Source organism: Apteryx mantelli, chromosome Z (assembly GCF_036417845.1).
Source record: "Apteryx mantelli isolate bAptMan1 chromosome Z, bAptMan1.hap1, whole genome shotgun sequence".
Lineage (NCBI taxonomy): Eukaryota > Metazoa > Chordata > Aves > Apterygiformes > Apterygidae > Apteryx > Apteryx mantelli.
The window spans coordinates 10,408,157-10,423,651 of record NC_090020.1 but is presented as its reverse complement, the minus strand read 5'-3'; the positions used below and the strand labels follow the sequence as shown (position 1 = coordinate 10,423,651).

Here is a 15,495-nt window from a genome sequence, read left to right as displayed (position 1 = left end):
ATGTGTGAATGTCTTACAGAAAGCTGTTACCCTGATTTCTCCAACCAAACAAGTGCTTCAGCTGCTCCTCCAGGGAAATCTTTTTTATCAAGCACCATTTATTTCCCATTTTATGGAGAAGACTTAGAAAGGAAATGAATTTTTTAGCACTTACCTAAAGAAATCTTCTCTCCTGAATCAGCTGGCAAGAGGAAAACAAGCAATGCCAAGGCAGATATCAGAACGCATGGAATCAGCAGGTTCAAGCCATAGTAGAGTGTGCGTCGGCGCATGGTGACGGTATATGTCACATCTGGATATGGTTCTTTACAGCATTCATAATACATCTCGTTCCTCTTTCCTGGGACACCTGTAGAGAGGGGACATCAGAGCAGTGGGGAGAGGTATCCCTGGAAAGGGGCCAAGCACATGATGGTTTATGGCACCTCTAATCACGTGGTCTCTCACCAGAGCTGAAGGACCTCCAGGGACCACGTGGTCTATCCCTGACCACAAACAGATCCAGCCCTGCAGAGGATGTTCCTGGCACAGGCAGCAACAGCCACCTTGGTGCTTCAGTATTTTTCGCTTTAAGTCGTAAGCCAGCAATGGGGTGAGAAAAAGGAGACAAACTGAGCCCTGTCTTGACCACTGAAGCAGTTGTTCCCTCACAGAGGATCTAGTGTAGGGGTGTGAGCACGCTACAACTACCTCCAGACAGTCTAGGTTCAGACCTGAGCGGGCATCTCGTCTGACTCCTGAGGTTCAGTCTGAAGGAAATGGAAGGGATTTCTCCCCACCCCAACCTCCGTGGGGTCTCTTACTGCTCAATACTTCCAAATATCAGACCCAGGAGTGCTTTGAAGTGTCTTGTGGCAACTGAGAAGGGAGAAGAGAAACCCCTAAGGCTGTCACCAGGCAAAAGTCATTTTCTAACGCTATGGCCACAAGGATGAAAACATGGTGAACAGATTAAGGGGCAGAAGGGACAAAGTATGTTTTTTTTCCTCAGCTCGAAGTTGTTTGAAAGCTGAAATACATCACTACAGGGTTAAACCAGCTGTTGTAACTCTTAGTATGTCAGTGTCTTCAGCAACCTCTGAGGCAGCTGTGCAAGATTCCTGCTGTTCCTAATCCTGCTTCTGCATTTTCTGAGGGTTTTTTTCATGCCTTTTGAGTACTCAGAACCTGGCTTAGCCACAGAGACTCATCTGGGCCAAATAAACACGGTTCTGACCATCCCAATCCCAACAAGGAAAGATTTGCAAACAGTAGCCAAAGGATAATGCAGCAAAACATACCTTCTGCCTCCCTGCAGAAAGCAAATGGTGACAAAGGGAGGATGTCATATTCACTAGCCCATGCAGCAGATTTTCTGCAGGACAGGTGCCGCTAGTGGTTATTTTTCTGTCATTCTCTTATATAGTACTTGCTTTGTTTCATCAGGAAAAACAAATATGATATGGCTTCCGTTTTCAAAAGGGGTGTCGAGTTAAGCTTAAAGTCTGTCACCTCTGAGGGTTAAGAAACATAGCTGTCCAGCACAGCTGTACTGTGGATTGGCCAAAGTGACCAGGTTGCAGAAGACCCTGCTTGGCAGGGACATCTAAGACTCTGCTTGGCAGGGACAGCAGCAGCACAGGAAATGTCAGGGGAAGTTGGAAGAGCTAAGCATCTTGTACCTTTCCTGCCACCATTGCTTACCTCCTTTTTGTTTCTGCCCACATGACAGAAGATGCTATGGCGTGTTTGTTCTGGCAGGAGCGTGGCAAAAGCTCCATAAAAGATATGGCCATGGCTGGCTTATGGTGTTAACTATCACTGTAGTTGTATGGGCTAGTTAAGGGTCAGCTCTGTCCGTGCCTTATCTGGGAGGAAGACAGATAAATCAAAAGCCAGTCTCTTCATCAGATACACAAAGCTACCGGACAGAAATAGCCACTATAAAGGAGTATGTGAAAGCCAGGACTGCTCTGAAATGGACTGATTTTAGGAGGTCTCCTTGACTACACATTTGGACTAGCAGATGAAAGATCCTGTCTCTGAGTTCTCTGTAGGGTGGTCTAAGCTCTGTTGATTTCCATAGCATTGCTTCTGATTTAGACTTACATCAGTGAGTTCGTAATAAGGCACTAGGAGCTAGCTCTGAATAACTAATTCTGGGCATAGGATCCTCTTTTTAAAAACACAGGTATCTTCTGAAGCACAGAAGAGAACAGAGATATCTTGAGCTGCAGTTATTTGCAGGAACTGATAGACACTTTGATCATTTTCTGGGCGAGAGGAATTCATTTCTGTAAAAGCTCATTCCAATTTCGCTGAAATAGTGTTTTTAAACCCAATCAATTTTTGGCTGATGTGCTAGAATAGATGTGACATTATGCTCAGTGTGTCTGTATGAGACACAGATCCAAATTTAGTACTGACAAACTGCTCAAACACATCAGGACCAACAGATTCCATTTACGTACAGGTTCCCCTGAGTTTCATGCTGCTGCTGCAGAACACAGTGTTTTCAGACACATTTGAATGAATGTGTTTGAAAAATTCTCTCTGATCAGTGATTTTTTTTTTTTTTTTTTGCTGACTTTTACATAAGAGCGTTTAACACCTGTATTTCAAACTTCCCAATTGGATTGCTCATTTCTCTGTACTTGGGTTTTGCCTTTGAAAATTAGACTATGGAAGATTTTAGCCCATCAATTTACCCACTAAATCCCATTCTCCATTTGAAATGTAGTTAGAAATATCAGCCTCAAGCATCTGCAGATCAAGTAACCAGCCACTGTGGGTCCAGGAGCCAAACTTCAAATCACACCTCTGCACATCAAAAGGGAACCAGCGGACGTCAATGTAACACGTGCTCTTCAAAATGCCTGTAGACAGAAATATGTGGAATCAAATGTGTGCAGGGTGCAGCCCATCAAATGGGGAGGACAGGGTAGGGGTACAGAGTACATGGGTGTCCAAGTGGTGCTGCTGGGTGTACCTGGACAGGCTTTCTAAAGGGGTTCCTCCTTAAGGCTTGCTCAATTTCTGACATGCTCAAAAGCCCTGAATTAGACCTACAATCCCTTTGAACATGTGTTTTTATGCTAAACCTTGCTCACTGGCGGCCTTTATCTTCTACACGCTAATCTGGGCCTTTGTTTTAACTCTGGATGTGTCTGGTTCACTCGTGGGCCTGCTGCTCCGCAGCCTTCACCTCACCTCACATGCTCACCATGCCTTGCCAAGCTCAGAGAAGAGGCAGTTCTGCTTCATCAGAAAATTATCTCAAATGCCGAGCTGACCCTACCTGTTTGGAATAACTGTTTCTGCCTGCTCCCTAAAACACCAACTAATGTGAATCCCACTTTTAAGTCATATAACTGAACAGAGTTTCGTGCTCCTCAGTAAGTGCTCAAGCTGCGCCTTTTGAAAATTAAATCTCCAAAGCAGAGGTCCTTTGTTATTGTCTCCGTCTACTGTTGCAAAGGCTGAGGATGTCGTTCATGATCGCTTCCCTGCACAAACAGTGCTGTTCTGGGGTGGCTGGATTCCTTTGGTTTGTTCCTTTATGCTCAGGTGGGTTTCCCTCCTGCTGTCATGGCCCTTTTTGGACTGGCTACAGGGAGTCTTTTCTCCCATTTTCTCATGAATCTCGGCTCCGCTCCCTTCCTTAACAACAGACTGCTGTCCCATTCTTGTCCTTCATCTCTGCTTCTCCGCCTAGCCATATGTACTGGAGCTTGTTTCTCTAATGGACAGCAACAGTGAGTACAGCCTCCTCTTGGAGTCAAGGGAAATAAAACTTTCATGAAGCTTTGGGAACACTCTTTTCCCTTCTGCAGTATTTTCCCATGTCTCAATTATTCTAGCTGCTTCTGCGAGCTCTTGGTGCTGTTAAGTAGGCTGATTATGAACATTTTCCTTCAAAAATGGATTGGACAAATTATTTTACCAGCAGTTAAATTCTTGTAAGTAAAGATTTCCTGTGCTTTGCATAACAGATTTCCTTTACTGCTTATTCCTTAGCTTCTCTTTCCTTGGGGTCTTAAGTAAGCAGTTCTCCACCATGGAGTTTGCAGCTCACTCTGGATGCAGTCTGCATACGTGGTACCGCTTCTCCTACTCCATCGACAGAAAAGAGACTAGCAGGGCACCAGATCTGCCTAATACAGGCACCACCTGCATGATCTACCTAAACAGACCCTGGGGGCATGGAAAAGGCTCTGCCCTGGTGAATGCCAACTTTTTCATGTTGTCTTTTGCTCCCTGGAGAACAGCCTTACCCGCAGATCTGTCCCAGAGAAACCACATGAGTGCTTTAAGTCATCTCAGGGATAGGGATCACCAATGAACCTGTGGATATGCTTGGAGTCGGTCTGCCAACAGCTACCTCAAAAAGCTTGGGTGTTTCTTGTCCACCACAGCAAGCAACTGTGGGAATAGCCTGGGTGTTTGCTGGTAGGTCACACCTGCCAGGACCCTGCGAGCACTGGAGTCAGCAATATGCCTGGAAAGCAGGCGAGGACCAGAGTCTGACCAGCTCTGGACTGGGCTCAGCCTAAGACTGCAGTACACAGAGGGCTTTGGTGGGAGAGCAGTGCTGCTCCTGTGACTCATCCTGTAGTCACAGCTCTCTTCACTCGCAAGAAAGAGCTAACCGGGTTGCACGTAAAACCTCCCCCTGTGATAATGTGCCGTGAGGGTGCACACCACCTTGCTTTAGATGGTACCTCTGCTGGGCTCTGAATGTTGGAAGCAAACTGCTCAGGAAATACATTTATTCGTTTATGAAGTGGAAATCTGCCACTAATAACGGACCTAAATCACTTCAGCAGGTCTGTCCCATAATAGATGGCTTGCAAAATTTCTACCCACAGACTGCTTCCAAATGCTTGGATTTCATTCATAAAGGAAAACTGTTTGTAATTATTCAAAGATACACATTGATTTAAAGCAAACAAACGTGTTCTGCATACCTGGAGGAATATATTGACAGGATCCAGAGTAATTCACCAGCACATTTGTGTGAAATGTTGCATCAAATCTTTCATCAGCGCTGCAACACAATGAGAACAAAACAAAACCAAGAGAGAGCCAACAGACGTATGACTTTGGATGTAGTAGCTCTCAACAGAACAATACTCTTTTGTCAGAATTTAATGTACAGGATGTCTGAATTAAGGGCTGTCTTACGCCTAGGCAAAGGGCCCACCCCCATCAGTAGCTCACCTTCTCATAGACGTTGTTGGCCTGTGCCTGGGTACACTGGATGCTTGCCCTAACGTCCTTGAGGAAGGGAGAGGCAGAGCTGGTGATGTCTCAGGGCAAAGGCAGAAGGGAAGGGAGCGGGGGTAGTGTCCCGCCAGGAGTCTCCAAAGACCAGACAGTCGGGAGGACGGATCTTTTCTGGGACTTCTGTCAGAATCGGGCAGCTCACAGTGTAAATTAAGCTATTTGTTACCCAGGTCTGCGGGAACAGTCCTGCAGTCTTTCAGGATGCGTGGGGCCAGCACTTTGCTTCACGCAATGGATGAAAGCACTGGCAAGAAGCTGTTTTGGATCTGGGGCTTATATGGGGAGACTGACTGAGACTGTAAGAGCAGAAACCAGGTGAAAGGGACCAAGAAAAAACATTTCTTTAGATTCCAGCAATTCTGAGGTAAAGAAGCCATCTTCAAGGGAGCAAGCGTGGGGGCTCGCTCCAGAGGGTCTCTTGGGAAGAGGTTAAATGCAGAGCATTCCTATAGCCTGTAAAAAGGCTTTACACAGTAGCCCCTTGCTTATCACGGCTATATGCAGGTCGGTCATGTTTGAGCGTGACTCCAACGTTTTACTGGGCACGTCCTGTGTCACAGCCAGACATGAGTCCATCACGTGGCTGGGCATAGATGTAGCCCACTCCTGGGGCTCCCAGGAGATGTCACACAGCAGCGTGGAAAATTTGGACCCTTTGTTCCCCCTGTGACCTGCTCTTTATTCATGTCCAAGGAGTCCTTGCACATGACAGTAATGGGGGCAGGCTGAAAGTGAGGCAAACTGTGCTGGTGAGCGGAAAATGGCCTGCTGGTGTAGACGCTCCTGGCCTAAAGAGAAAAAGAAGTGTAGGAGAAGGAAACTATACTCAGGGCACAGTGCTAAGCTACTCTAATGTAAAAGAGTGAAGCACAATGACAGTTCTGTCAGGAGCTTTCTGTGGGCTTGAAAAACAAAATCGAATCACAAAAATTTGGGGAGAAGAGCACATGACTCAAGATGAGCATAAAAGAAACAGCACAAACAAATGGGCATAAAATTGAAAAAGCTGAGGTGATAACTAGCTAGAGACATAAAAGGCGGCAAGACACAATGGCATGAGTGCACGTCAGAACAGGGGATGAACAGGTTAAAGAAGTGTGCATACAACAGACTCCCATTGCCACAGCTGATGAAATTTACTCTGGAGTAGTGAAGGAACTGGCCAAAATACTCCCTGAAGCATTAACAATTATCTGTGAGAGCTCATGGAAAATAAGAAAGGGCGTAGTGAACTTGAGATGATCAAAGAATATTCAGATGATCTTTTTTAAAGGGTGAAGTTATAGACACATCAGCCTAACTTCAAAGATAACAAGGTGATAACAGCTGGCATGGATTTGTCAAGGGCCAGTTGCATCAAATCAGACTAATTTTCTTCTTTGTCAGGACTGACTTACTGATTAAGAGGAGGCAGGAGATATGTCTGGACTTCAGAAAGCCTTTGCCACATAATGTTCTTATAAACAAACTAAAGAAATAGGGAACAGATTAAATGCCTGCTGGTTAGAGACTGAATCTCGCTGAGTTGTTATCATGGGCTCATAGTTGAACGGTGAGCAGTAAAGCTGACATAAAGAATAACCGTTATACAATTTCCAGGTGACTGCAAGTTTCCTTCAGACACCTTGGAGTGAGGGCTTGGAACAGAAAATGGACCTTGGCAAACTGGAGAGACCAACAGAATGAAATTCAATCCGGATGACTGTGAAGTATTCCCCTTAAAACTGTCAGAGACAGACAGACATAGGAAAACCTGGTAAGGCAGCAAGTCTGAAGGACAAGGTCTGGAGTTTATGATGGATCAAAAAATAAGCCCAGAAATTAGATGTTAGTGAGCATACAAGCAGAAAACCCTCCTTCAGGAACATGTTAAAGGAAACGTGTGGGCAGGTGTGGAGATTAGTATATCACTCCATTGCACACTGCAGAAGTCTCGGCTAGAGTGCTGAATCCAATCTTGGCGAAAAAACAAATTGGACTGTTTAGAGGAGAACAGCGGTAATGGAAAGAGATTTAGAAAATGTGGATGATGAGGGAAGCACAAAGAAACTGGCCTTGTTTAGTCCAGGCAGGAAGACTAAGGCAGAAACATGATAATAATTTTCCAGGAGAGACACAGTAATTACAGGAAGAATATGGGTTCGTTGTTCTCTGTATCCACTGTGAAAATGGAAGGAAGACATCCACAAAACTATAGCAAAGGAGATTTAGTTTGGGTATTAGAAAAAAACTATTATCTGGCGATTGTTTTCTTTTATTTTAATTGCTTCAAGAGAAGGAGGCAAAATCCCCAGGTAGGAAAAGCCCGAGTATTAGTGGAGCGTGGCTGATTTCCAGCATCTAGCGCTGTAGTTCCATGTTTCTGTAGGCTGTCACATATCCTGCTTACCTGTTATACAGAAGAATATCTGGCACCCAAATCTGATCAGCTGGAAATCGCAAGTTCTGCACCTCTGGGTATTCATACTGATCCCAAGACAGGTAAACATCAACCCAGTACTGTTGGAAAATACATATATGAGATATATGAGCTGGGAAAAATCTTCTAACCTATTTTTTAATATTAGGGGAACAGAATGGCTGTTACCAATAGTAATGCAGTAATGTGATAATAGTTACATAGCTTATAGTGATAGGCTTTAACAATTAAAGAAGGCTGGCCTGTATCCTGAAGAATTTACAAAGTGATGAGTGGATGTTGTGTGCCATTATATTGTAATTTACTGTCTAACCCCACCACCGTAAGACCTGAATACAGATATTTCAAACCTTTTCTTGATGGATTGACAGAAACTCTGGTAGTAGGCTGGTGAACCAACCTGGTCTGAAATAACTTGGGTATCATTAGTGGTATGTGGACCACTGTCTGGCAATCTCTGATGGAAATAATTCAATTTGTTACAAAGATTTGGGAACGGGGGGTTAATAACCACCTCGCTATGACAGGCAAGCAAGCGGACTTTGTATCTCAAGGGCTTGCTTCTGATCCCCCTTCCCCCCTACACCAACACACACACTTAGTTCAAGAAAGGTACAGGTACAAGTTTTGTGCTGAACCTTGTGACTTGCAGCAAACCTCTGTGGCAGGGCTACCAGGGAAACAGTCACTGGTGCTATAACCATAGCCAGCCTCTCCTAGGGACAGGACACCCAGAGTCCTGTAGTCCTGCAGGATTGTCTGAATTCTGGATTTTTGCAGTAGGAAAGCTCATTTCTGTTGCAAATCCCAGCAGATCGCTGAGGAAGAAGCAGCCCATTCTGCTGTGCCCATTAACATGATGCAATGTTTGGCTGCTAATGTCATAGCAGAATTAACTCAGTCATTCAAGTCTCCCACAAGCTTTTTGCTCCTGAGTTACGTCTTTACAGAGCATAAGTCGCTCAGGAGATCAGTTCATGCCCCCACAAGAGTAGACCGTACTTGTAACCACACAGGGCCAGCGGCAGACTTACTGTTAAGGAGGTTTTTTGCTCTTTATTGACACGGGTTACTCACCATCTGCAGCCAAGCATTTGTGATCAACACCTGATTCTTCTCATCCTTTAAACAAAAGGGAGAAGGGGAGAGAAGAGAAAAAGAGATGAGCCTCAAAATACAGTTTAATCACAGGTGGACGCATCACAGCTCTGTTCCCTTCAAAACCCTGATTCTTGGAGAAAATGCATGCAAACTCTATTGAGTAGACTGTGAGGTCAGCGCAAAATCACTGAATTGTGCCACATGACCCAGACAATTATTGCTCTCTTTGATCCTTAAATCTTACAAACCTCCTGCATTTGTTGTAACTGAGCAACATCAGAAGTGAAAATAATAGATAATGGCTGTTATTTTGCTGGAGACTCCTTACCAAATGCACAAGATTTTCTTTTTCATTAGATGGGCAAAACAAGATGATTTCCAGTACTATGCAGCATACAGTAATAGGAGAGCGTTTCCACTGTCTTGGCTACCGCTGCAAAACAATAGTGAAAGGATGCTGAAGGTGCTGTTCCTTTAGAGTCTCGGCATTATGTAACTTAGCTCATGCTGAAAAGGAAAGGCTGGTCTTGGGCAAAAGCTAGTATACGGCAGCAGACTGCAAACACTGTCTGATGGGAGCTCATGTAGACGCCTTGGCTCTGTACAGAGCAGGAGCTTTGAAGGTTCAGACACCAGCATGTGGAGGCTGCAGTGAAGTGGCTCTGACTGGTGCCAGAAATGAAGAAGCCCTCGCCTCGTCGGTCTCAGAGCAGTTTGGGGGAAGATGCGGGGATGGCTGTGGGGCCTGGCTGTGTTGCCGTCAGCCTGCAGGTGGAGAGTGACCACAGCAGCAGAGACGGAAACAGCAGCCTTGCCCAGCTACTGTGGTGGGACAATGTGATTAATGTGGTGAGATCCACTTCCCTCTCCAGAGAGAAATGCAGTCTGGGCAGAAGTGGATCCTCATGCTTGGGCCTGATGCCGCAGCTAGGGGCAGGCCTGGTCAATGCAGCCACACTCTGGGAAAACCGGATTCTTGGCTAAAAGGCCCAAAAAGAGGCAGTTTCCACCTCTACCTCAGCTCAGCTCTCTTGGGCACTTGCTGGAAGGCACCGCTAAGGCAGGAAATCACTTGTCCACAGCAAAGGCATATACCTTCTACCTGCGGTCCTCAGACCACTACCCCATTGCACGCTGGCTTGACTCCCCTTCCTACCGATACGTTGGAATAAACTACCTTCTTGCCCCCTGAAACCTACTATTTTTTAATTAGAGACAATCTTTATGTTCCATTGTTTTCTTCCCATTCTCCTGCAGCCAAAGAGAAGCATCAAACACAGAGCTCATGCAGAGAACAGAGGGGTTAGTTTCATTACAGGCAAGATGCAGAGATCACTGAAGCAGAGAGTTATGTTTTAGCACCAGACAAAGCTGCTGTGAAACTCTGTGGCAAACACTGTGAGCTGCAGCAATCAAACCTCAGGCTCCAATGCAAAAATATATCAGTGCACGCAAGTGGAGTCACCAATCGGATGCAGTAGCTAGCACTCATAACAGGAGTACAGGAAGAACTGTCAGGCAGAGAGCTTCACCGAGACATGAATGGCCTATAGAATTTCTTAGGAAGATCTCTTCTGACTTCGTTGGGTCCAGGCTTTCACCTGATGAAGTTACTTTCCAGAGGTATATGGTGATCGTCCTGTCATGCTGGTTCCTAGCTGCCCTAGTCCTCTGAGTCTGTATGTGTTTGCTCTTAGGAACATCTGGTCCTCTGCAGTGTCTGAGGTGGCAGACACTGCATTGAAGACTGGCAGGTATTTAAACTCTACAGAGCACCCTGGGCATGTAAGCGCTCTGCGGTCATATTCAGAGGCATCTGTCAAGTCCTGCAGGTAGGTAGGGCTATCAAAGTCTCAGTCAACTGCCAGACTAGCTCTTGATCAGTAGTATCTCCAGCAAGCTCTGTTTGCTGCTACTGGGTGCTTAGAGCACCCACTTGAGCTTGGACACCAGCCTGCCTGTTGTATCTGTGGGCTCCATTCCTGTTGGCCCCAGCTCAAGGCATGCCTCCATTTTTGACGGGGTCTTCCTAGAGCTGGCTGACATTTCCTTGACCCAGTAGGTGACTGGATCTGAGAGTCTAGAGACAGTCAAAGAGCTCCAGAGGCTCTTTCTGATACTCTGGAGCTTGCAGAGGCTGACTGAGCTTACTGGAGACATGTAAAAAATAAGTGTACATGTGGTTGCCAGAGTCCTGTATGCAAAGCTGTATGTTACACCACCATCTGTCCTGCTCCCCTAGAGTCCATGCCGCCTGTACTCTTCATTAGTGCTCAACATCCAAAAAGCCTAGCCTCCACAAGCACAAGATAAACTACATCCCTGAAGTAGTCTGGGCTTTTGGATTGGTCTGACCTTTAATTATATTACTTTTTGCAGTATTTGCTGGTTAACAGAAGGAGTGAAGCCAGAACTGCTTTATTCATTTTGGAAAAATTGTCGGTCTAGCCACGTCAAGCTGCATTCATGGTCTCCCCTCTCTCTCCCCCTCCAGCGCTACCCCCACAGCAGATAGGCAAAGCAGCTACCCATTAATCACCAGGGAAGATGTGAGCTGCTCAAAAGCAGACTGCCTTATTTCTCACTCAGCTCCTTCACTGGATGAGTGTTTTCTTTTGTGAGGCCTGTGGGTTTACTTCTTGTGCATGCCATGCAGAAACCACTGCATGACTGCAGACTCCAAGGCTAATGGATGAAGCAGAGCTGTCTGGGGAAGCCTCTTAATTACCAGTTCCCTGACAAGGAGGACGCTGGATCATTGGTACTGCTGAACGAGCATGAAGCTTGTCTGTGGCATGCTCCCTCCCAGGTAGCTCCCTGGCTTGCTGGAGCCGCAGGTGACCCAAAAGAGGAGCTGTGACACTTAGGTCTTTCCTCTCTCTGAGGTCTGCAAAAGGAAGGGTTCTTCCCAGCTTCACTGCACCTCATGGGGAAGGGGAGGAGGGGACCTTTCCCTTTTCTTTGGCTACCTGAGAGTCTCTGGGGGATCCATTAAAGTGCAATGTACACCTGGAAGGCTCACGGCTTTCCTGCATGTGGAGAGGCCTCTGGTCAGCAGCCTTTTACTCATGGCTCTGTTTTCCAAGGAAAAACCCTTTTTTACCCCACATAAGCATTTTATACTTGACAGATTCCATGCCTGCAAATAAAAACACCTAAGACTGACTTCTGTAGTTCACAAAACAGTCTATTGCCCTAAACTGCTCACCCATTATACTTCTAGGAGCTCCTTGCTCAAACTCAGAAACTAATGACCCTGATAATCAGCTTTCACTGCAAACAATTCATCAGTCACTACAGAGCATATGGATATTTCAGGTAGCTTAAACACATTGTCTTTGGTACTATTTGGCTCCTTGTCACAGCACTATTGTGCTCAGACCCACCATGTTTGTCCTGCTTCTTAGGTACGTTTTGCAGTCGAAGGTGAACTTTTCTATTAGGGTTGCCACAGGTTTATCTGCAGTGTAGCCATGCCCTACGTGGTCTTTCTGCCTTCCTTTTAATAACAGCAGTCAGCAAGAACACGAAGTCTAAGCAGGGCTTTGGGCTTCTTACATCTTCTCAGCCTTGCGGGGAAAGAAATGTCACTTCAGGCTGCTTTCATGGCTATCCGGAGTCTATTCTCATTCCTGCCTGCAGGCTGCTGAGCTTTCAAAGGGAGTTGGCTTTACGGACAGCAAGGCCCAGAAAATGTTATTTCTATATTCAGCACCAATCAACACACAGATGACAGCACAGATGCAGCCTGCTGGGTCCTTCCTATTGGTGGTTAAGGTGAAACAGAAAGTTTTCCCGTGAAGGATTTGAGTTTGCCCGGAGTGCCTGATTTGCAGGAAGAGCAAAGCACACTTTATACTGTACTCTCCCAAGTCTGTGGTCTGCGCTAAAGACCTTTAGCATAGCTAAAGATAGTAAATATGAGATTCACAGAGAAGGAAATCCGTTGCCTTCTAGTGCAAGGGCCTTCTAAGGGCTCATGTGCTTATGGAGCTTCTCATTTCTGGAGGTTTGGTGATTTACTGAGCCATATAGCTTTGCATCCTGTAAAGAAATGGTTTGGTCTGGAAGGAAGGGGCTGGTTGCCTGTCCTTTTCAGAGCTGCAGAGGAATCACAGTTCTTGCTCTCTTTATCAGGAGCTGTGGGCCATCAGCATCTCTGAGACACCTGGGCATGATGTGGGCAGCTTAGTGGGCTGTATTTGTCTCTTACAGAAGTACTTCCAGACAACCCTGAGAGCAGATCTGCCTCACCCAGTCCCAAGAAGTCACTGGTTGCCTAGATAAAAGTACTGCTTTGCCTAGATAAAAGCTAATTTTCCAGCTTGGGAAGCACTGGAGGAGGTTCCCTCGTTGTGTGTCCTGGGTTCATATGGAGGGATTTAAGGTCAGTCATCAGGATACCTTTCTTCCCAGGAGAAAGCTTGAATAATCGCAGCACTGTGTGTTTTGTTACCAGTTCTCTGTCGCACTTTGCTTCAGGATGATCTTCCCTCGGCGTCGGGCAGGCCCTCTCCAACCCCTCCCCTCACTGCAGCATGCAGCCGTCCCCGCCAGGATCCCAGGTGAGGCTGGAGACTGGAGACAGCAAGCTCCCCGGAGCCGCTTTCCCAGCACTCCCCTGGCAGTTCCCTCGGGCTGTAAATGTTCAGCCCAAACGAATCAGTTTGCTGCTGGTATTTACAAAAGCTGGAAAAGCTAGTGCTGTTGTCAGTAGCGAGTGCAACGGTTGTCCTCTAAATCCTTCCTTTCCTTATCTTGGTCACCTTCTCCCCTTTCTGTCTCCATCCTCACCCCAGTTAATCCTCTGCCCTGGACATCTGCCTATTCCTACAGCCACCCTTGACCCATGGAGAGCAAGAAACTTACTCCGGCTTGTTCCAGCTGAGAAGCCAGTGCACATGCTGGAACATGTGAATATTTTTGTTTTGTTCTATTTTCCCTACTGTCAGTCCAAAGCTTACAGTGTGCGCAGGTCCACCTTCCTTTTGCACCAGGCTCTGCCAGTGGACTCTCCCCTTGCTTGCACCACCATCCAGATAAAATACGACTGCCCTTGGCCACATAAATATCTGGGTCCATAATACACGGACAAAAAGAAACAAAGCCCTTGCTGGTTCAGTAGTCACATCATATGGTAACGTGTCATCGCGGTAACAAGGGACGTGTGAACAGGTGACTGACCGACATCATTAATCCTTGCCCTCTTGCAGAGCTATAGCCTTGGAAGCTGACTTAGTCACCGACTTATTGGAAGATATTCAGCTGAAAAGTCCCAGACTGGACAGATGACTATCATAGGTCACCAAAGGCCATCTGTGGTTACTCCGTTTTGCTTTTCTGTTTATTTGTTTTTTTACCCTACCAATGTGCCTGAACATATAGAAGGGATATCTCAAGGTTTCTGCTGTACAAGAGAGAGGTTGCATTGACCTGGAGGTTTTCTCTCGGGAAGATTTGCTGGCAGAGACACTAGTCTCTGCACTGGATTTTGCTCAAGGAAATCAAAAGCAATGGGTGAGGCTTTGAAATACTTGCAGAATCAGTCTGTGTCTGCATCATGCAGTCCTTTCCTTTGCTGAAGCACCCATCTGGCCACAGCCTGGAGCTGAGCAACTAAAACATTCCCCTGACCCAAAGGACTTAAATATTTAGGGACGACTCAGCTTTAATGCATCGTGTGGTTGAAGTTCCACAAAACCAGAGATCTTCAGAAAAACCTGGGTTGCCCTGGTAACAGTTAGTCAGCATGGCTGGACAGCCTTTATATTTCAGGGGTCTCATTAAATATGAATACTCTTATGTTTACGGCTTTGCTGCCTGAAAGAGTCTAAAAAGTTGGAATGCATGCTTCCATAGCAACATCAACTTTGAAGAGATACCTGATGTTAAAGCATTTCATCTCACTACCGTTAACAAAGCATCTTCAGGAGGAAAAAGGGAATCAGAGGGGATAGCCTAGAGAGCAGGCAAAGGGACTGGGAAAGATACAGACATAAAAAAGGATAAGCAAACATCCACTGATATCTGTGGAGTATTTCTGTACCCATCAGGACAGAGATGTGGAGGGGCTGGTTTGGTCAAGTTAAGGGGTCTAGTTAAGAGCTCATGGCTGAACACCAACTCCTTCCCACTTTTCGCATTTTGTTGCTTTGGGCTTTTTCTGCTATGAAGGGCTGTAGGCAATTTCTCATAAGTGCTTTTCACCTAAGGGTGATCCACATTCACACAGCACAACCTGCCTTTGGCCTCTGCACTGGGTCACAGCGCAGAGCCTGCCAAGCCTGCAGATTTTTGCCTCGTCTCCCTTATCTCCTGCTCTTCCCAGTCTTCACTGGTACTGTTGTGAAAAAGGCCACGTCACGCAGACTTGCTTCCTCCCTGCACACGTGACATGACCGTCAGCTACAGCACAGGGCTGCGGGTGCCCGTCTCAGGATCCTCAGGCTTTTTCCGGGGTGCAGCTGCTCAGCAGTGCCTGCAGATCAAGACTGATATGAAGTACATCACATTACAGTCTCCAGCATTGGCTGTGAGTCTGTTGGGCCTCCAGCCCTTCATGAGAGACCCACAAATTCAGTGGATCCCTCCTCCCCAAACCAGTACAGGGTCCTGGGGAGAGCTGTGAAGCCACCAGATTGTTCAGCTGCTTCACGTAAGTTTCTTTAGGAAACCTCACAAGCTGGGGCAGAGGGCTCGCAAGGCTTTCC

General features: G+C 46.3%; 1 protein-coding gene across 1 annotated transcript in view; it reads right to left on the bottom strand.

Annotated features, from left to right (window-relative positions):
• The window catches only part of LOC136995365 (neuronal acetylcholine receptor subunit alpha-7-like), a 52,033-nt gene that overhangs the window by 22,436 nt on the left and 14,102 nt on the right, over positions 1-15,495 (bottom strand). Inside the window, exons 3-7 of the mRNA XM_067315989.1 lie at positions 8,762-8,806; positions 7,655-7,764; positions 4,947-5,026; positions 2,688-2,855; positions 155-349 (exon numbers count right to left, since the gene is read on the bottom strand). Coding sequence (XP_067172090.1) covers positions 155-349; positions 2,688-2,855; positions 4,947-5,026; positions 7,655-7,764; positions 8,762-8,806 — 598 coding nt within the window. The remainder of the gene's footprint in view (positions 1-154; positions 350-2,687; positions 2,856-4,946; positions 5,027-7,654; positions 7,765-8,761; positions 8,807-15,495) is intronic.